The 22,718-nt window shown below is 44.6% G+C and overlaps 1 protein-coding gene across 1 annotated transcript in view; it reads right to left on the reverse strand.

The window, feature by feature from the left end:
* LRP6 (LDL receptor related protein 6) overlaps window positions 1–22,718 on the reverse strand; it is a 2,645,333-nt gene that overhangs the window by 1,447,106 nt on the left and 1,175,509 nt on the right. Inside the window, exon 10 of the mRNA XM_044088131.1 lies at window positions 5,121–5,347. Within this exon, the coding sequence (XP_043944066.1) occupies window positions 5,121–5,347 (227 nt within the window). The remainder of the gene's footprint in view (window positions 1–5,120; window positions 5,348–22,718) is intronic.

The following is a 22,718-nucleotide window of genomic DNA, read 5'->3' on the forward strand; positions in this document are numbered from 1 at the left end:
TGAAATTTTGGATTGCCAGTTTTACTGCCAGCATTTCTTTTTGGTTTATGTGCAGGTGCAGCTGGTCCTGAGTCCACAGTCCTTGTACGCATTTGTCCAGCATGTGCGCCCCCCATCCTAGGTCTGAGGCGTCCGTTGTGATGGTTTGGCTTGCTCGAAAGTTGTGGAAGGGTAAGCCTGGGTTTGACTGGCATGCTTGAGCCCACCATAGGAACTCCTGTTTTAGGCATGGGATTAGTGGTATTTCTGTTTCTAAGCTGTGCCTGTGTTGCGACCATAAATTCTTTAGGTACCACTGTAGCTTTCTCATATGCAGTCTGGCATGTGGGACCAAGATTATGCATGATGCCATGAAGCCCAAGGCCTGCAGAACTTTTCTTGCTGTTAGTTTGTTCTGCTTTGTTAATGCCAAGAAGGAAAGAGGGAGTTCTTTTTGTTTTTCTGCAGTTAGGAATGCCATTTGTTTGACTGTGTCCAATTCCGCGCCCAAGAATGTTCTTGTTTGGGATGGTATCAGCCTTGACTTTTGTAAATTGACTGTGTATCCCAGGGCTTGTAGCAAGTAAATGACCCTTTGTAAATCTGTTGTCAGCTTGCTTTTGTTGTCCGCTTGTAACAGGCAGTCGTCCAGGTATGGATAAATTTGGATTCCCTGTACTCTGCAGTGAGCGATTACTGATGCCAGGCATTTTGTGAATACTCTGGGCAGTAGATAAGCCAAAGGGCAATGCTGAGAATTGATAATGCTCTGATCCTGCAAGAAATCTGAGGTATCTTCTGCAATTTGGTCGAATGGGGACGTGCAGGTATGCCTCCTTGAGATCTAGAGTTACCAGCCAACACTCCTTGCCCAGCATGGGAAGAAGTTGCTGTAGGGTCAGCATTTTGAATTTTGGGACAATGATGTATGTGTTTAAGATGGACAGGTCGAGAATAGGTCTCCAGTTTTTCTTTTCTTGGCACTAGGAAGAGTCTGGAGTAGAATCCTTTGCCCTGTTCTGTTATTGGTACTCTTTCCACAGCTCTCATCTTGGTTAATTCCGCTATCTGCTGCAGAGCTTCTATTTTTGATTTGGAGGCAGGTTTGGCATTCCTCTTTTACTGGTAAGGTGTGGAAGTGGAACCGTAGCCTTGGTCTATGGTTTGCAAAATCCACTTGTCTTTTGTGATATAGTGCCAATTTTTCGAGAATAAGGCTAACTTTCCGCCTAATGGTGCTGCTATTTGCTCCCTGGTAGGCGGAGTCAGAGCCAAGTCACTGTGATTGTCCTGTTGCAGTGGCAGTGGTTGTGTCTGTGCCTCGGTTATTGCCTTGCCACTGTCTTCCTCTGTAGGCACCTCCTCTGGATTGATTTCTGCCCCTAGAGCGTCTATTCCTGCCCCTTTGGGATCTTGTGGAGTCAGGAAAGGACCAATTCTTGGCAGGCCAGTTCCTGCTAAACCTTGGGGCTGAACCTGTAAGAAATCTTTAACTGTTTGTACAGATTTTCCCTTTTCTTCCATTTTCTTCATTACCTGCTGGGCAGGTTCCCCAAATAGACTGGCCTTATCCATAGGAGCATCTAATAGCTTTGCTTTAACATGATCCGGTAAGACCTGTTCTTTCAACCATGCATGCCTTCTTATCACTGTGCCAGTCATGGCTGATCTAAATGAAGCCTCCAGTGCATCATAGCCACATTTTAAGGAATGGTTACTAACCTGTTGGATATTATTCACCATTTCTAATACATATTTCTTATCTAAAGATTCATCAGAGGACAGTTTTTGAGTTAACTGATTAAGCATAAACTCTTGGTATTGTATCATGTGAAACTGACAGTTTAAAGCTCTAGCTGAGAGAGTAGCAGAGGTGTAAACTTTTTCCCCCATCTCTAAGGACCTGGATTCCCTTTCAGAGGATAGGGTTTTTGCTGTGGTCGAGGCTACTGCCTTAGGCCCCTGGGATATAGTTTCGGGGTCTGCAAGTGGGGCCTTGTATAGGTGGTGATGAGTGTCTGGCACCCTGTAAAATCTATCTGGTTTGGCAGGGGCTGGAGGTAAGGAATCAGGAGCAGTGCGACATCATTAAATGCATCGTCCACAACAGGCAGAACAGGAGGTATAGCTAAGGGCCTATGTTGTGGTAAGTGCAGAAAAGTCCTAAGCCTTTTCTTGAATCTGAGAAATCTTGTCCCTGCCATTGGAATTGTTCTCTCATGGCATGTAAGGTTTCCCCAAAGGAAAATTCCTCTGGTGGAGAGGCAGCTGGAATGGATTCTTCAGCATCGGAATCTTCATAATTGGAAAAAGGAGCCTCTGGCTGGTCTGTAATGTCTGAGTCATCCGCAGAATCATCAGAGGACACTGGCTCGGGGGGCTCTGCTCTAGGTCTCTTTTCTGGGGCTGAGAGGCCCTGTCTGGGTGAGATTGGGATCCCCTAATTAAGAATATTAAATCTTCTGCCAGAGTAAGCATTTGTGAACTAGAAGTGGGCCTGTGTGAGGGGGGTTTAACAGGCACTGATTTAGCAGATTTGGCTGCTTTAGCCCTGGCAAAGGCCTTAATAGACATGGCTGCAGGAGGCCTAGCAGCACCACGTGCTGGGGTAGAGACATCCAAAGGGATGGTGTCTGATAAATCACTAGGAACCACAGTTGTAGGCAAAATTTCTGAGGCCGATTCAGGTAAGGTAGCAGGAACCTCAGTAGTAGTCATGGATTCGGCTGAAGATTGACCAGTTTTCTCAGTTTCGGCCGAAACCGAGACACTCGCGGCTTGCTTAACCGTGGTTTCGGCCAAAACCGCGGACCGCGAGTGTCGGTCTTTTTCTTTGCGTTTTTTAACAGTTTGGGTAGTCGGAGGATCCGACGGCATAATGTACGCAAAAACTGAGCCGAAAAACTGTTCAGCAAACTCCGACCGACGCCTAAGCGTTCGTCGGTTGAAGGAAGCACAGGCCGAACAGGCTGCTACGTCGTGGTCTGGGCCTAAGCAAGGCAGACAGTAAGAGTGGAAATCTTTATGAGGTATTTGTTTCCCACAAGTTAAACAGTTATTGACTTTTTCTGACATCGGCTGAGGCAAGAAAGAGTCCCCAACGGGGTACTTAGCTTTTAGAAGTCTTCGAAGTAGTATTCGGTAGTAGTAATCTCTGGATCTGACCGACCGGCACTTGCGAACAGCTTCTGCTTCGGGCGCCACGCGGCAAGAAAGACTGAGGAAAATGGCGTCGGCTGATGCCTTTATACCCGAAGACCAGCAGAGATGACGTCGGGTGAACTGCGACATCAGCTGAAGCCGGACCCAGACTTTGGAATCCGGCCGACCGAAGGGCTGCCTGACGACAGGACAACCCATTTGTTATGACTGCAGATGCATCCATGAAGGACATGTCATAATACTTCTGTTTTTCCACATCTATGGTAAACAACAAATCAGCAGTAACAGTTTCATTCAACTTAAAAATATCCCTTTGTAAAGTTTTGATTTCAGTATCATTTCTCTTGATAATAGCCTTTACAATACCAAAGCCACATTCATCAAAAATTCTTAACAGTTCAGAGTGAAAATCACTGCCACAAATAACATTATTTGGGTATTTATGCACCCGTAAACCTTTAGGAACTATATGCTTGTTAAGACATTCATTGAGATATAAATTGTCCAGTTCTAAGATCTTATACCTGTACAAGGCTTGTTCAAGAAGCCGCATGTTGTCAGAAAAAGAGGTGTTCGCATTAGAATTGTTCTCACCATTTTCAACAAATTGAAAATTGGGTTTATTTATAACCCATTCATTGAAAGTAGAAAAGGGAGATGCATCGGAGCCATTATTGTGGTTACTAGAAGCAGTGGGAGCACTATCGACTGCTTCCCAAAGTAACGCTGGTGTATTAAAAAAGTTGGAAAGTTCTGTCTTGTCTTGAACTTCCAAGGAGCGACCCAAACCATTCGAACCTTGTCGCATAGAAGGACCCATGGACCTAGAAGTAAGAGCCTTAAGAATCTCACGTTGTTCCGTGATAACTGTTTGCAGCCCTTGACCAAACAGAGTAAGGAGCTGAACCAATTGGGTGAGTTGTCCCGTGAGCTGGCATGTGTCAGTTGAATCTAACTGTACACCATCCTCCGCACAGGCGCCTGAAGCAGGTAACCCCAAGCCGGCCTCCATTCCAACCAAAACAGAAGAAAATGCTGTATACACAAAACTCCACAACAAAGAACCACCAGGAATATGGTGCAACAAGCTCTCAACACTCTGAGAAGACCTGCAATATACGCAATGCAGCCAATGGAGAAGTTAGGTCAGCCAGAATGGGCATAGCTGAGACACCAGGCCCAACTATGATTTTGTAGTTTTGCAGACAGATGGGCAACTGCCAGGGGTTTGAAAATTCAAGGCAAAATCCTGGAACATGCCTCCGTAGAAGACACAAATATCTTTTCTGACACTGACCATGGGGATTCTGTCCTTCCGTTCTTCATCAATAACAATTTTAAGTGGTTGCTAAGCACTTTGTGTCCATTAAGGAGCATAAAGCTTAATCTTCAGTCTGGAGGGACATGCTTGCTTTAAGGCCTTGATATGATTACCTCCTTTTGGGCAACACTAGTCATCTCAATGGTAGCAAGCATCAGGTCTAAGGGATGTTTTAGTGCCTCTGCAGTGCTGGTGCTCTCCAACCTAAGAACTCCACTGTAACTGAAATTCAAGAGTCGCCCTTTCCTCAGGATCTGATGAAATCTGTAAGACAAAAGTGCTAATCCAAATAAAGCTTCTTTAAAGGAACACTGACTCAAGGCAACTTATTTTGAAGATTTGAAGGGCTTTAACACAAACTCTGGAGCTTCTGAATGTAAGCCAAGGTTCATTCTCCTTCCTAAACCATAACTTGCTCAGTGGATTCATGAGATCTAATCCACTACTACTGTTATTGAACTGATAGTTTCTTAGTGAGATGCAAGTACAAATTAAAATTATGCAAATTCAGAAATGCTCCAACACAAGATAAATGCATGTTATCTGTCCTTAAAACACTACTCTGCCACTTAAACTATATCATATTAAAACATTAAACATACAGATGTTCCACATTTCTGATACACTTATATATATAGAGAGAGGGGTGTCTTCTTACCCTTCAGCAGGATCAAGAGCTAGAGCTCTTGGACTGTCCAAATCTTTCCAAACCAAAACTTGACGGTGTTGGCCATCAAGCTTAGCTACTTCAATCCGATTAGTGCCAGTGTCAGCCCAGTACAAATTCTTCCCCAACCAGTCAACTGCCATGCCCTCAGGATAATCCAGTCCAAACTCAACAATATGTTCCAGTGCACTTCCATTCATAAAAGCTCTACTTATTGTCTATTAGAAAAAAAAAAAAAGACAAATTAACAGGTTATGGTATGAAGACATGGAACTCGAGCATGATATGACAAGGAATGCATTTCTGTTTCAGAATAAGCCATTGCTCCACATTAAGTCACAAACCAGAATAAGAAAATAATGCATCCTACTACAAACTAAACCCAGTAAAATTAAGTTCAAATGAATTAAGCCGGTTACTCATCTGCACAACTGAACAGTAAATTCCAATACTTAACTTTTTCAAACAGTTTGTTCCAGCCTGCTTATTTTTCAAACATCTGTTCTTCATCAAGGCCTCGCATTGATACTTTTCCCACCCGGGGTTTGAAGGTATAGTCAACACTTTCAAGACTTGGCCTATGCTTGTTCTGACAGTCTACAAATAGCCAGAATGCAAACTGGGAGCACATATTCCAATATGTACCTCTCCCAATAAAGTGACCTGCTTTGCTCCACAATAGGAAGATGTGCAGTCTATAGTAAGGGGAGCTGCTGCAGCACAACACTACCTCACCCACTCCCATAGATCAGCTAGTGATGTATTACTCATTCTTCCCATATGCTCTAATGGCTGACACCCAAGTCACTACTGAACCTGGCCTGTTGGCAGCCTAAACAGGATGAAGACACCTTGTCACAGCACTAAACTGTTCCAAAAATGTAGGTATTCTCATACAGTATACCCAAGTCTGCTGTATGGGAATACCTTCACCTTAAAAACGGGTAAGGTAACTAGACCAAAACATGTCATGTTCAGTTCTGTTCTACTCTCATTAGACAGTACAGTTTTGTACCTACCATAAACGTAGATGTTCGAGTGCTAATACAGCTGCAGTCATAACAGATGGGTTATCCTGCCATCAGGCGGAGGGTCCTCGGTCGGCCGAATTCCAAAGTAATCCAAGATAATCCAAGCATGGGGAAGGCCAGACATAGATCTCTTTGCCTCCCACAAAAATCACCAATTGACAAAATTCTGCTCAAGGATTTTACACCCAAAGGCCTGGAGAGGGACGCTCTCTCTTTCAGTTGGACATCAATGACAGTTTATGCCTTCCCACCTCTTCCTCTGCTGCCCAAAGTTCTATTGAAAACCAGAGCAGACAGACCAAAGATAATTCTCATTGCTCCAGACTGGCCAAGACAACACTGGTACCCACTCCTGAGGAGCCTGACGCATTCCCCACCATGGACCCTGCCTCTAATGCCTCTTCTCCTGACTCAGCACAGCTTCAAAACTCTTCACAGCCGCATGGAAGATTCCTTAGCATCACAACAGATCCTACTCTCCAAGGAGGTGCAGGACGTCATTTTGGAGGCCAGAAGACCGTCAACTAGAAAAGCTTACTCCGCATAATGGAAACGGTTTTGTGTCTGGAATGAGAAAAAGGGCCAGGATCCTGGAAAACTGAATTTACCTCAAATACTACAGTATCTAGCTGAGCTGCTAAGCAGTGGACTTTCATTCTCCTCCATCAAAATCCATGCCTCAGCCATTTCTGCAGAATACAACACTGATCCACCCTTATTCTCTCACCCTCTCAAGACAGTTCCTCAGAGGGGCTAAGAATCTAAAACCCCCAAGGAAACAACCAATACCTGCTTGGGATCTCAATTTCATTCTGGAAAAACTGACCTTGCCTCCTTTTGAGCCAGCTGCCTCATCAGATTTGCAATTTGTCCTGGAAAACAGCTTTCCTTCTGGCTATTACCTCAGCTCATAGAGTTTCAGAAAGTACAGTTTTGTACCTACCATAAATGTAGATGTCCGAACAGGATAGCATCTGCAGTCCTTACAAATGGGTTGTCCTGTCGTCAGGCAGCCCTTCGGTCGGCCGGATTCCAAAGTCTGGGTCTGGCCTCGGCTGGTGTCGCACTTCACCCGACGTCACAGCTGCAGTTCTTCGGGTATAAAGGCATCAGCCGACGCCATTTTCCTCAGTGTTTCTTGCCCCAGATGCCAGTTGCCCTCTAGGATAGCTAAATTTTGGATAAATGCCAATGTTTCCAAATAGTAGAAGGCAAACACAAAAAATAATCATGTATGTACATATATACAAACAAATACACCATAAGAGATACCCCCCCAGCTAGCTATTAGGTGGGCAAATACCCTAGGAGTACCACAGAGGGGAAGGAGGGTGGGTAATCCTGACTGCAGATGCTATCCTGTTCGGACATCTACATTTATGGTAGGTACAAAACTGTACTATGTCCTTCAAGGATGCATCTGCAGTCCTTACAAATGGGTAGAATACCATAGCCAAACTAGGGGAGGAGGAAGAAGAAATGATGGTGTAGTTAGGATCCCTTGCAAAACAGCAGTGGCAAACCCTGCTCGGGATCTAGAGTATAAAGGTAAGTTATAATGCTTGGCAAATGTATGCACGGAGGTCCAAGTAGCAGCCTCTATAATGTCCTTGGTAGCCACTCCTCGTAAGAAAGCTGTGGTAGTGGCTGTAGCCCTTGTAGAATGAGGCCTTATGTTCTGTGGAATTTGCTTTCCATGGTAGGAGTAACAGAATCTAATGCAATTTCCTATCCACTTGGAGATTGTCTGTTTGGAAATTGCTTTTCCTTCCCTTCCTGTTGCATATGTTACCAGAAGCTGGTCAGATTTTCTATTGCCCTTGGTTCTGTCCAGGTAGTAGCGTAACTGTCTATGTACATCCAAGGTATGCAGCAGTCTTTCCCCCCTGTTCTGTGGATTGGGAAAGAAGGTAGGTAGGTGGATTGCCTGGTTTAAAGACACTCTGGATACCACCTTAGGCATAAATGTAGGATTAGTTCTCATGGACACTATCTTGATGGAAGATTAGGAAGGGTTGTACTGCCATTAAAGCCTGTAGTTCCGAAACCCTTCTTGCTGAGGTAATTGCCAGCAGGAAAGCAGTTTTCCAGGATAGGTGTTGAAGATCTGCTGTTGCTGCTGGTTCGAAAGGGGGAAGTGTCAATTTTTCTAGTACAAAGTTCAAGTCCCATGCTGGTAATGGTGGTTTCCTAGGAGGTTTTACATTCTTAATTCCTCTCAGAAACTGCCTGAGTAGAGGATGCGAAAAGACAGGTGGATCGAAGCTGTATTCTGCAGAAATAGCTGATGCATGTATTTTGATGAAGGAATAGGACAGGCCTGTATGGAAAAGCTCTGCCAAATACTCCAGGATGTTGGCAATGTCTACCTTCGACACATCTTTGCCCGTCGGTATTCCAAATGAGAAACCTTTTCCATTTTCCTGCATAGTTCCTTCTTGTTGAGGGTCTGCGGGCCTCAAGGATAATGTCTTTAACCCTTTGGGATAAATCTGGGTTAGTTGCTCTTATGTAATGTTCCAGGCAGTCAGTTGCAGAGTTTTCAGGTTTGGATGCAGGATGTTGTAGTTGCTCTGAGTTAACATCAAGGGAATCAGAGGTAGTGTCCACATTCTCCCCCGAGACATGCTCCTTAGTAATGGGTACCAATGTTGTCTTGGCCAATCTGGAGCTATCAGAATTATCCTTGGACGTTCCTCTTTGATTTTCAATAGCACCTTGTGCATCAAAGGAAGAGGTGGGAATGCATATTCTGTCAGGCCTTTCCAACTGAAGGATAGAGAGTCCACCTTCCAAGCAAGTGGGTGGTATGTCCTTGTGCAGAATTTCTTGAGCTGGTGATTGAGTGGGGATGCGAATAGGTCTATTCGTGGCAGTCCCCATTCCTTTGTGATGGCCTTGAAGATGTCCGGGTGTAGCATCCATTCGTGAGCATCCGAGGTAGTTCTGCTTAATATGTCTGCTAGGATGTTTTCTTTTCCCGGTACAAAAATTGCTTGTAACTGAATGTTGTAACTCAGCGCCATATTCCATAGGTCCATGGCCATTCGGCATAGAGGGTATGAATGAGTGCCTCCCTGTTTGTTGATGTACCACATGACTGTGGTGTTGTCTGTCCTTATCAACTGGCCTTCTTGGAGGAATGGTCTGAAATTCTGGATTGCTAGTTGTACTGCCAGCATTTCTTTTTGATTTATGTGCAGGTGCAGCTGCTCTGGAGTCCATAAGCCTTGTATGCACTTGTCCAGCATGTGGGCCCCCCAACCGAGGTCTGAGGTGTCCGTTGTGATGGTTTGGCTTGGTTGAATGCTGTGGAAGGGCAAACCTGGGTTTGACTGGCATGCCTGAGCCCACCATAGGAAATCTTGTTTCAGGCATGGAATTAGTGGTATTTCGGCTTCTAAGCTGTGCCTGTGTTGAGACCATAAATTCTTTAGGTACCACTGTAGCTTTCTCATATGCAGTCTGGCATGGGGGACCAGGATTATGCAGGATGCCATGAAGCCAAAGGCCTGCAGTACTTTCTTTGCTGTTAGTTTGTTCTGCTTTGTTAATGCCAAAAAGTAGAGAGGAAGTTGTTCTTGTTTTTCTGCAGTTAGGAATGCCATCTGTTTTACTGTGTCCAATTCTGCACCTAAGAAGGTTATTGTTTGGGATGGTATCAGTCTTGACTTTTTTATATTGACTGTGTATCCCAGGGCCTGTAGTAAGCAAATGACTCTTTGTAAGTCTTCTGTTAGCTTGTTTTTGTTGTCCGCTTGTATCAGGCAGTCGTCCAGGTATGGATAAATTTGGATTCCCTGAAGCCTGCAGTGAGCGATTACTGATGCCAGGCATTTCGTGAACACTCTGGGCGCAGTAGATAAGCCAAAGGGCAATGCTGAGAATTGATAATGCTCTGATCCTGCAAGAAATCTGAGGTATCTTCTGCAATGTGGTCGTATGGGGACGTGCAGGTATGCCTCCTTGAGATCTAGAGTTACCAGCCAATACTCCTTGCCCAGCATGGGAAGAAGTTGCTGTAGGGTCAGCATTTTGAATTTTGGAACAATGATGAATGTGTTTAAAGCGGACAGGTCGAGAATAGGCCTCCAATTTTTTTCTTTTCTTGGTACCAGGAAGAGTCTGGAGTAAAATCCCTTGCCTTGTTCCATAGGTGGTACCCTTTCCACAGCTCTCATCCTTGCTAATTGAGCTATTTGTTTTAGAGCTTCTGTCTTTTGATTTGGTGGTAGGTTTGGCATTCCTCTTTTTCCGGGTAAAGTGTGGAAATGAAACCTGTAGCCTTGGTCTATAGTTTGCAAAATCCACTTGTCTCCTGTGATATAGTGCCAGTTTTTTGAAAATAATGCTAACTTTCCGCCTAAGGGTGCTGCTATTTGTTCCCTGGTAGGCGGTGTCAAAGCCAAGTCACTGTGATTGTCCTGTTGCAGTGGTAGTGGTTGTGTCTGTGCCTCGTTGGTTGTTACCTTGCCACTGGCGTCCCCTGTAGGCACCTCCTCTGGATTGATTTCTGCCTCTTGAACGCCTATTCCTGCCTCTCTGAGTTTTAGAGGAGTCTGGAAAGGACCAATTTTTGGAAGGCCAGTTCCTGCTAAACCTTGGAGGCTGAACCTGTAAGAAATCTTTTACTGTTTGTACAGATTTTGCCTTCTCTTCCATTTTCTTCAGTACCTGTTGGGCAGGAGAACCAAATAAACTGACCTTATCCATAGGAGCATCTAATAGCTTTGCTTTAACATCGATTCTTCAGCATCGGAATCTTCATAAGTAGAAAAAGGAGCCTCTGGATGGTCTGTATTGTCTGTATCATCAGAAGAGTCATCTGAGGACACTGGCTCAGGGGGCTCTGCTCTAGGTCTCTTTTCTGGAGGTTGAGAGGCCCTGTCTGGGTGAGATTGGGATCCCCTTATTAAAGAGATGAGATCCTCTGCCAGAGTAAGCATTTGGGAACTGGAACAGGGCCTGTGAGAGGGGGGCTTAACAGGCACAGACTTAGAAGTTTTGGCTGCTTTAGCCCTGGCAAAGGCCTTTATAGACATGGCTGCAGGAGGCCTAGCAGCACCACGTGCTGGGGTAGAAACATCCAAAGGGATGGTGTCCGATAAGTCTTGTGAAACCACAGTAGTAGGTAAAACTTCAGAGGCCGATTCAACTAGGGTAGAGGGGGCCTCGGTAGTAGTCATGGATTCGGCTGAAGATTGAACCGTTTGCTCGGTTTCGGCCAAAACCGAGACACTCGCGGTTTGCTTAACCGTGGTTTCGGCCGAAACCGCGGATCGCGAGTGTCGGTCCTTTTCTTTGCGTTTCTTAATAATTTGAGAAGTCGGAGGATCCGACGGCATTATGTACGCAAAATCTGAGCCGAAAAACTGTTCAGCAAACTCCGACCGACGTCTAAGCGTTTGTCGGTTGAAAGAAGCACAGGCTAAACAAGCTGCTACGTCGTGGTCTGGGCCTAAACAAGGTAAACAGTAAGAGTGGAAATCTTTATGAGGTATTTGTTTCCCACAAGTTAAACAGTTATTCACTTTTTCTGACATCGGCTGAGGCAAGAAAGAGTCCCCAATGGGGTACTTAGCTTTTTAGAAGTCTTCGAAGTAGTATTCGGTAGTAGTAATCTCTGGATCTGACCGACCGGCACTTGCGAACAGCTTCTGCTTCGGGCGCCACGCTGCAAGAAAGACTGGGGAAAATGGCGTAGGCTGATGCCTTTATACCCGAAGAACTGCAGCTGTGACGTCGGGTGAAGTGCGACACCAGCCGAGGCCAGACCCAGACTTTGGAATCCGGCCGACCGAAGGGCTGCCTGACGACAGGACAACCCATTTGTAAGGACTGCAGATGCATCCTTGAAGGACATCTACAAGCTCTCATGGCTGTGCAGCCTTTTATCATCTTCCATCAGGACAGAGTTTCCTTACGAACCAACCCGTCCTTTATGCCTTAAGTGGCATCCAGGGTAGCTTTGAATCAGGCCATACACTGACCTAAAATTTATGTATTGCCTTCCTTCTGGGGGCACCTGACATCTGGGGCAAGAAAAACTGAAGAAAATGGCATCAGCTGGTTCGTTTATACCCCTGTCGCACTGACGTCAGTGAAGAAGCGACGACAACCGACGCCGGACCTAGACTTTGGAATTCGGCCGACCGAGGACCCGCCTGACGGCAGGAGAACCCATCTGTTATGACTGCAGCTGTATGCACGATGAACATCCACAGTCTCATGTTAACTTTATTAGCCTACATTTTTACCTTAATTTTTTACCAGTGCATGATCTGAAATTTGTATTGTATGTGTGTCTGAAAGCTTTCAAATAAATCCAGATGTTACTGCGAAATAGAATTTCTATTCAGTCTAGCCAGATTACAGTACCGCAAGGAATAATATGTACATTGTCAGAATTCCTACTATTGAATTTACATCTTCCATATCAAATACGGTCATAATTTTCTTCAGAAATCTGCCTTTTGTTATATTTCCCTTTTAGTTCCCCCTAACACATCCTCACTATTTCAAGTCAAGCTCTATCTCCACCTAGAAGCAGATTTCTTCCAACTTGTTCTTCAGCTCCATAACAGTTTAATACATGCCAAATTGATCCTCTTCCCTTGCCAACAGACACTTACTAACACAAATCTAGCATTAGTCTTTTTTCCCCATTCCATTAATACTGGAGCCCGTCAAGCAACCAGTATTATTGCTCCCTTTTTCCTCTGTCTCCGATATTCTGTTGAATATCCATCTTGAAATCCTCTATCAAATTAACATGTTAATTTCTTATCAAACGTGTCTCCTGCAGCATTACTATTTGCACTCAGCATGTCTTCATGTAATTCAATGTTTTTCATCTTTAAACAGTTAATGTATGTGCAACTGAAGTGTTTTGATAAATTCTTCTCTATCCCTTTGTCTAACAAACGACTCCCTTGTACATCACCTCACACTCCTCCGGTCCCCTTCTCCTTCCTGTTACTCCTCCTATCCTCATCTGGGCAGAATGCACCTCCATTTATTAGTAAAACACAAAACCGTTTCCCACAGCATGTAGGTGGACTGGACACTTTAAATTGGCCCCAGGTGTGAGTGTGTGCCTTCTGTGGAAGGTTGGGCGCCAGGCTGGCAACTCAACACTGTAAAACTCCACTGCCAATCACGAGCGGATAGGTGATCCACTGTGGCGACCCCTAACCAGGAAAAAGCCGAAAGAAGAAGTGATTTACAACAGTCTCTTAAATAATTGCTCCAGCTCAATCTTCTTCTAACCTACTTTTATTTCAGACCTTCTCATTCCTTTCTTTTGAAACTTCTCTTTTGGTTTCCCTCCCTCCCTCTACTACTTTCTTTGATAAATGCTTCCTGACTCCCTAAGAGCATGTCTACTACTGCATATACCCTCTCTAACAATCATTTCCACTTTTCTACACTCTGCTAGCATTTTACTTTTATAACTTACCCTGCTGATTTTTTATTTATTTAGTTTTTTGGAGCTAGATAACCCAACTCTGCTCTCCTACCCTGCCCCCATTACCACCAACTCCAATTTCGGTTACATTTACCTTACCTCCCCCTATCATTCACCTCATCCAATCACACTAGTTTTTCAAACTACCAAATTAACCAACTTTTCCCCATCACCCTAGACTTACTACCCACTAATTTACCTACAAATCTCCACTTCAACCACCCCTAGTTCAGCTCAAAAGCATTTCCCTCAAACACTTCTTATATCTTAACAGCAACTTTAAAAAATTTCTTAACACAAAAACCCTTCCCCTTTCTACTATGTCACGTCTAACACCATAACTCCTCACACTGTCTCTATCCCTTTACCTCCTACTATACTTATCACTCCAAACAATGTATATATACATGTGTGGGTGTATGTATATATATATATATATATATATATATATATATATATATATATATATATATATATATATACACACACACACACACACTACAAACAGACCTCTAACTTTTACACAAACTATCTCTTACTACCTACTCTAATGTATCCCTCTAGCTTATATGCAACAGAACCTTATTCAGCAAAGTAAAAATCCTTCCCCTACAATACAATATAAATTTTGCTTTAAATTATCAATATATAACAAAAAGGAAACAGCAACTCATTATTCTCCCACATATATGCCAACCTATCCCTATGATAAGGCATGCATCCCAACCCAGGTCCCATCTCTTTCCCTCTCAGCCCCCTTAGCTCCTATAAATCACTAAACGTCATAACCCTTAACCTTCAGAGTATCAGAAACCAAATCCCCAATTTACATGGCTGGAGAGCATACAACATACCTGATATTATAGCAGTTACTAAGACAGGATTAAAACCTGATGTGAAAAACTCTGAATTTCTACCCTCAGGGTTTGCTTGTTTAAGATCAGATAGACCTATATAAAAAGTGGGGAGGTGTAGCACTGATATACCCAATCACTTTTAATACAGTCCCACATACTAATCTAGCCCTCATTTTTTAACAGCCGAAATATTAATATCCTTCCTACAGATGAATAACTAAGAGCCTCTGTATTATAGTCCTGTATATCCCTCCTGGCAATAAGATTCCCATATTAGAAGAAATCCTAGCCTGGACAACAAATATAAAAAGATGAAAATCATTTTGGGCAATGTAAATATTAACTAGTTCGATATATCACACCACCATCCATCCTCCAACAAACATATATAACTATATCCAGCTAATTACAAACATAACTAGACACAACAAAAATAATGACAGTGGCTAAATCTTGGACTGGATTATGGTCCTGACCCTAGTAGAATCTCTGTCACAGGGACACTCCCCAACAGTATTTGTGACAACCTACCTGCCTTTACAATAGGTAAAACTACCTCAATGCTTAAACATCAGTTTAAGAAAACTTGAGACTTAGCCTACTTCAGCCCAACCATCCTTAACGATATTTTAAAAAGCATCAACTGGGATTCACAAACTCCTTCCCCTTAATTATCTGCTAAACAACCAAATCCTCTCTCACTCACAGGTTTTAGGCCAGGTCACAGCACTTCTTGGACACAGTTAACCAGACCGTAGATACTGGAAAAATTGTGTCTTCATGCTTTCTTGAGCTTTCTAAGGCCTTTGATATAGTCTCCCACCCTCCTCTTCTCACTAAACTCTCTTAAGATAGACAGCTCTCTTCTTCTTCTTTCAGCTTTTTCCCGATTAGGGGTCGCCACAGTGGATCATCTGACCGCTCATGATTGCCAATCTGTCTGCTCATGATTGGCAGTGAAGTTTTACGGTGCCCAACCTTCCACAGAAGGCACACACATGCAAACTCACACCTAGGGCCAATTTAGAGTGTCCAATCCACCTACTGCATGTCTTTGGGATGTGGGAAGAAACCAGAGCACCCGGAGGAACCCACGTGACCACATGGAGGACATGCAGACTCCGCACAGAAGACACCCCAGCCAAGAATCGAACCGGAGAACCTCATGCTGTGAGGCAGCGACGCTAACCACTGCACCACCGTGGCCACCCTTAACATAGACAGCTCTCTCCATACCCTAAACTGGTTCTCAATCTACGTCACAGATAAGGAACAATCAACTAAGTGGCAACATTCATTCTCTCCATTCCTTAACACAACCACAGGTGTTCCCCAAGGATCCAAACTAGGGCCCCTTCTGTTCAGCATTTGTATCAACTTCCACACCACCCTTAGTCAAGATACTGTAATCCAATATGCAGATGATTCAACCATCATCTGTACTGCAAACTCTACATCTGAACTACAGCAACTCATCCAAAGTGCTCTCACTTCTACTGAAACATGGATGACCAATCATCTTGCCCTAAACTCCCCAAAAACTAAACTTGGGCTATTTACCCATACAAAAAAAGGATGAATTCACTATTCATTCTCAAAACAACACTAACATTGAGGTTGTCCCATACACAAAAAGTACAGCTGTGTACACTTACCACAAATGTAGATGTTAGAGTGTATTCACTGTTGCAGTCATTACATTTGGGTTATCTGCTTCCAGGTAGCCCTTAGTCGGCCTGATTAGCAAAACCTTGGGTCTTGCATCAGTTGCGGTCTCATCTTCCATGATGTCAGGTAGTCAGGGGTATAAAGCATGCAGCCAACGCCATTAAGTCAGTTTTTCTTGCCCCAGATGTCAGGTGCCCCCATAATGGGAAGCAATTATATATAAGGTTACCCCTCCAACAAAAAGTAAATACACCAGAAAGCTTAAGTATAGTAAACAAAAAGAGAGGTATAGTCAATAGAAGTCAGGAGGCTGGAGGGAGGGTAAAGTACAGTTTTGTACCTACCATAAATGTAGATGTCCGATAGATATGCAACTGCAGTCATAACATATGGGTTGTCCTGCCTCAGGCAGCCCTCGGTCGGCCGGATTCCAAAGTCTGGGTCCGACGTCGGCTGATGTCGCATTTCTCTCCGACGTCAGAGCAGCTGGAGTACATAAGCATCAGCCAACGCCATTTTCTTCAGTGTTTCTTGCCCCAGATGCCAGGTGCCCTCCAAGGAAGGCTGTAATCAAATTGGAAGACAAAAACAGGATTCCAGACAAATAAGTAAGCAATAAACAGATACACCATAACAGATATCCCCAGCTAAGAGAAACAGGGATAGGAGTGGACCCAAGGCATAGAGGGGTACGGAGGGAGGGAAAATCCGACTGCAGTTGCATATCTTATCGGACATCTACATTTATGGTAGGTACAAAACTGTACTATGTCCTTCAAGAATGCAACTGCAGTCATAACATATGGGTTGAATACCATAGCTTAGCTGGGGGAGGAGGAATGCTCTAGGAAAGAGATGGTGTGGCAATCAAACCCTGCAGGACTGCCGAAGCAAAGCCTGCTCTGGATCTGGAATATAAAGGGAGATTGTAGTGTTTGGAGAATGTATGCACGGAGCTCCATGTAGCAGCTTCTAGAATGTCTTTTGTAGGCACCCCTCTTAAGAATGCTGTAGAGGTGGCTGTAGCTCTGGTGGAGTGTGGTCTGATATTGGCTGGAACATTCTTCCCATGGAAGGAATAACAAAATCTGATGCAATGTCCAATCCATTTTGAAATAGTCTGTTTGGAAATTGCTTTTCCTTGTACTCCAGGGCGTAAGCTACAAAAAGCTGATCAGACTTCCTACTGGTCTTGGTTCTGTCCAGGTAGTAGCGAAGTTGTCTGTGAATGTCCAAGGTATGCAACAGTCTTTCCCCTTTGCTCTCAGGATTGGGGAAGAAAGTAGGCAGGTGAATAGCTTGATTTAAAGAAACCCTAGATACCACCTTTGGCATAAAAGTAGGATTGGTTCTTAAGGAGACCCTGTCTCTGTGAAAGATTATGAACGGTGGTGTTGCCATTAGGGCCTGTAGTTCCGAAACCCTTCTTGCTGAGGTTAATTGCCAACAGGAAAGCTGTCTTCCATGATAAAAATTGTAAGTACACTGAAGCTTCTGGCTCAAAGGGAGGTAGAGTCAGTTTTTCTAGGACAAAGTTGAAGTCCCAAGCTGGCACTGGAGCCTTTCTTGGTGGCTTAATGTTCTTGATTCCCCTGAGGAATTGCCTTAACAAAGGATGTGAAAACACAGGCGGATCAGTGTTATATCTAGCTGAGATAGCTGAAGCATGTATCTTTATGGAAGAATATGAGAGTCCATTCTGTAGCATATCTGCCAAATATTCCAGGATGAGTGGGATATTCAATAATGATGCATCATGTCCCTTGCTGGTATTCCAAATGCTGAATCTCTTCCATTTTGCTAAGTAAACCTTTCTGGTGGATGGTCTTGAGCTTCTGTTAATATCCGCTGAACTTCCTTGGAGAGATAGATTGAGGTTATTCATGGGATCTCCCAGGCTGTTAGCTGCAGTGTCTGAAGGTTTGGATGCACTGTTTTGAAGTTGTGTTGAGTCAAAGTAGGGGCCATTGGGGAAGGGCCCACTTTTTGTTGTGACATATGCTCCGTAGTAGTGGGTACCAGTGTTGTCTTGGCCAGTCTGGAGCCATTAGGATCCCCTTGGGCCTCTCTGCTTTGATCTTTAGTAATACTGTGGTCATCAGTGGCAGAGGTGGGAATGCATAGATTTTTAGAAAGTTCCAGTTGAATGAAAGAGCATCTATTTTCCAAGCTTGTGGATGGTATGTCCTTGAACAGAATTTTTGTAGATGATGGTTGAGGTGGGAGGCAAATAGGTCTACTTCTGACCTGCCCCATGTCGAGGTGAGTTGTGTGAAGATTTTCGGATGTAACCTCCACTCGTGTGGATCTATGAAATTCCTGCTTAGACTGTCCGCCAGCAAATTGTCTTTGCCTGGAACAAACTGGGATTGCAACTGCATGTTTAGGCTCAGTGATTTTTCCCAAAGATTCATTGTCAGTCTGCAAAGGGGGTAGGAATGGGTGCCCCCTTGCTTGTTTATGTACCACATCACAGTGGTGTTGTCTGTCCGTATCAGTAGATGGCCTTGCTGAAGTTGTTGTCGAAAGGCCTCGATGGCATGCATTACTGCCAGCATTTCCTTTTGGTTTATATGCAGATGAGTTTCCTTTGGAGACCATTGTCCTTGTATACATCTGCCCTCCATGTGCGCCCCCCATCCAAGGTCTGAGGCGTCTGTGGTCATGGTCTGTGTTATCTGAGGTTTTTTGAATGACATACCTGTGTTTGCCTGGCTTACCGAGGCCCACCATAGGAATTCCTTTTGTAGGCATGGAATGAGCGGTATGGTTGTCTCTAGGTTGTTGCTGTGCTGAGACCATAGGCTTTTAGGTACCATTGAAGCTTTCTCATGTGTAGTCTTGCTAATGGAACCAGGAGAATGCAGGATGCCATGTAACCCATGGCCTGTAGGAATCCTTGCAGTCATCTGGGTGAGTTTTGCCAAACCTTTGAAATAATGAGTTAACTTCTCTTGCTTGTCTTCTGTCAGGTAAGCCATTTGAGAGGCTGTGTCTAGATTGGCTCCTAAGAAGGTTATTTGCTGGGATGGCTGAAGTCTTGACTTTTGGAAGTTGACTGTGTATCCCAGAGCCTGTAGCAATTGTATGACATAGTTCAAGTTTTTGTCAAAATCAATTTGTCGTCCGCTTGTATGAGGCAGTCGTCCAGGTATGGGTAAATTTGGATCCCTGGAGCCTGCAATGAGCAATTACTGAAGCCAGGCATTTTGTAAATACTCTGGGCAGTAGATAAGCCAAATGGCAATGCTGAGAATTGATAATGCTCTGGCCCTGCAAGAAATCTGAGGTATCTTCTGCAGCTGTGTCTGACAGGGACATGCAGGTATGCCTCCTTGAGGTCCAGAGTAATCAGCCAAGACCCCTTGCCCAGCATGGGAAGGAGTTGCTGTAGAGTCAGCATTTTGAACTTTGGTACTATGAGAAAAGTGTTTAATGCGGACAAATCCAGTATTGGTCTCCATTGAGTTTCTTTTCTTGGAACAAGGAACAGTCTTGAGTAAAACCCTGGCCTTGTTCTTGTTGTGGAACTCTTTCTATTGCTTTGATCTGAGCAAGCAGAGAAATTTGCTTGATAGCCACTGCCCTCTGGTTTTGTGGTAGGTTTGGCATGCCTTGTTTTCTTGGTAAGGTATGAAAGTGGAACCTGTAACCTTGGTCTATAATGTCCAAAATCCATTTGTCCTTTGTCAATCTGTGCCAATTGTCTGAAAACAGAGATAATTTTCCGCCCAAGGGAGCTTCTATTTGCTCCTTGGTCAGCGGAAGTAGAGGAAAGTCATTGAGATTGTCCCTGTGGAGCAGGGGAGACCCCTGTGTCACTTCTTTGGTTTGCTGGTTGCCATTGTCGTCCCCTGTAAGAACCTCTGTATTGTCCTCTTCCTCGGCCACGCCTGTTTTTACCCCTTTGAAATCTTTCAGGATTAGGAAAGGACAAGTTTTTAGAAGGCCAATTCCTGCTGAATCTGGGTGGCTGAACCTGGAGGAAATCTTTGACCGTCTGAACTGATTTTGCTTTTTCCTCGATGGACTTTAACACATCTTTAGCATTAGTACCAAAAAGCTTGTTCTTTTCCAAAGGTGCATCAAGAAGTTTTGCCTTAACATGATCTGGTAGAGGTTGTTCTTTTAACCATGCATGTCTCGAATGACCGCCCTGTCATAGCTGCCCTACATGAAGCTTCCAATGCATCATATCCACACTGCAGAAAGTGATTGCTGACTTGCTGAGAATTATGTACAGCTTCCTGCAAAGACTTCCTGTCTAAAGGTTCAGGAGAGGCCAATGTTTTCTGTAAATCATCTAACAGGTAATCTGATATTGAAACATATGAAAGAGGCAATTCAGAGCTCTCATAGATAAAGTAGTAGAGGTGTAGACCTTTTTCCCCCATCTCTCTAATGACCTAGCTTCCCTGTTGGAAGGCAAGGGATTTTTGGAGGTGGATGCTGAAACCCCTTTAAGTCCCTGAGAAATAGTTTCTAAATAAACAGCATGGGCCCTAAAGAAATGAGAATGTGTTTCTGGGACCCTATAATATCTGTCTGGCTTGGCTGGGGCAGGAGGAAGAGTATCCGGGGTAACACTGGAGTCAGAGTATAGGTCATCCAAAACATCAAGCACTGGAGGTATAGCCAGGGGCCTGTGTTGGGGCTTTTTAAGGAAGGTTCGAAGGCGCTTTCTGGAATCAGAATATTCCTGGCCTTGCCACTTAAAATGTTCCCTCATGGTATGCAGAACTTCCCCAAAAGAAATATCCTCAGGAGGGGAGGCCGAAGGGATGGAATCCTCTGCATCCGAGTCCTCATATGTGTGGAAGGGCTCTTCCTGGCCATCGGAGTGAACAGAGTCCTCAGAATCTTCATCTGAAGGAATAGGGTCAGAGGGTTCAACCCGGGGCCTCTTATCAGGAGGAGGCTGGGATCCTCTCTCAGGATGGGCCTGTGAACCTCTAATCATAGAAATTAAGTCTGCGGCCATAGTCATGATTTGTGTTTCAGGAGTAGGCTGAGGTAAGGCCTTAACAGTAAGGTGCTTGGTCTTGCTGGCTGCCTTAGCACGTGTGTAGGCCTTAATAGACATGGCCATAGGAGGCCTAGCAGCTCCACGTGTGGGAGTGACCTTATCTACAGCTATGGTCTCGGGCATTTCCTCGGTTTCAGTATCCGGAGGAAAATCTATCACTGGCGTCGGTGTGGCCTCCGGTATTGGAGGTGTCGGTAAAGCGGTGTCTTCGGTTCGGAGCGGTGAAATAACCATCTCGGGGGGAACTGGAGCACTAGCGGTAGGTTTTTGCGTGGAGTCGGTGGAAGACGCGGGCCGAGGATGTCGGTCCCGGTCTTTTCGTTTCTTAGGAGTCTGCGATGTCGGAAGTTCCGACGGCATTGTATAAGCAAACTTATCAACGAAAAAGTCTTCAGCGAACTCCGCCCGGCGCCTACGAGTGCGCTTATTGAAGCGAGCACAGGCGACACAGGCCGAGACGTCGTGGTCTGGGCCAAGGCAAGGAAGACAGTAAGAGTGGAAATCCTTTTGAGGTATTTGTTTACCACAAGACAGACAATTGTTAACTTTTTCAGTAATTTCTGACATCGGCTGAGGCAAGAAAGGTCCCCAATGGGGTACTTAGCTTTTTTGATGACTTCGGATTCGAAGAATACAGAAGCTGACCGACCGGCACTTGCGAACCGCTTCTGCTTCGGGCACCGTGCGGCAATAAAGACTGAAGAAAATGGCGTCGGCTGAAGCTTATGTACTCCAGCCGCTCTGACGTCGGAGAGAAATTCGACATCAGCCGACGTCGGACCCAGACTTTGGAATGCGGCCGACCGAGGGCTGCCTGAGGCAGGACAACCCATATGTTATGACTGCAGTTGCATTCTTGAAGGACATCCAGGACTGCAACAGTGAATACACTCAAACATCTACATTTATGGTAAGTGTACACAACTGTACTATGTTCTTCATGTTTCACTGTTGCAGTCATTACATTTGGGTAGATTCCCAAAGCTAAGGAAGGGAGGAGGCAATTAGAGAGCATTAGGACTAGCTATTAGGCCCTGCAAGACTGCAGTAGCAAAACCAGCTCTGGATTTTGAAAAACATTGGCAAGTGGTAATGCTTGGTGAATGTATGTACAGAACTCCAGGTAGCAGCTTCTAGGATGTCCCTGGTAAAAACACCTCTGAGAAAGGCTGTAGAAGTAGATGCAGCCATGGTGGAATAGGGTCTTATCCCAAGGGGTAGGTTTTCCACGGTGCTTATAGCAGAAATTAATGCAATTGCCTATCCACTTAGAAATGGTTTGCTTTGGAATGACCTTCCCCTCTGCCCCTGCAGCAAAGGCAACTAGCAGCTGTTCAGATTTTCTGAGAGGCTTAGTCCTGTCCAAGTTTTCTGTGCATGTCCAAGGAGTGCAGTATTCGTTCCCCTTTGTTCTGTGGATTAGAAAAGAAAGTTGGCAAATGAATGGACTGATTAAGGGCCACACTGGATACCACCCTGGGCATAAAGGAAGGTTTGGTCCTGAGAAACACCCTGTCCGCATGAAAGATGATGAAAGGT

The sequence above is a fragment of the Protopterus annectens genome, chromosome 11.part0, assembly GCF_019279795.1.
Source record: "Protopterus annectens isolate FY-2018-M chromosome 11.part0, PAN1.0, whole genome shotgun sequence".
NCBI classification, from domain to species: domain Eukaryota; kingdom Metazoa; phylum Chordata; order Ceratodontiformes; family Protopteridae; genus Protopterus; species Protopterus annectens.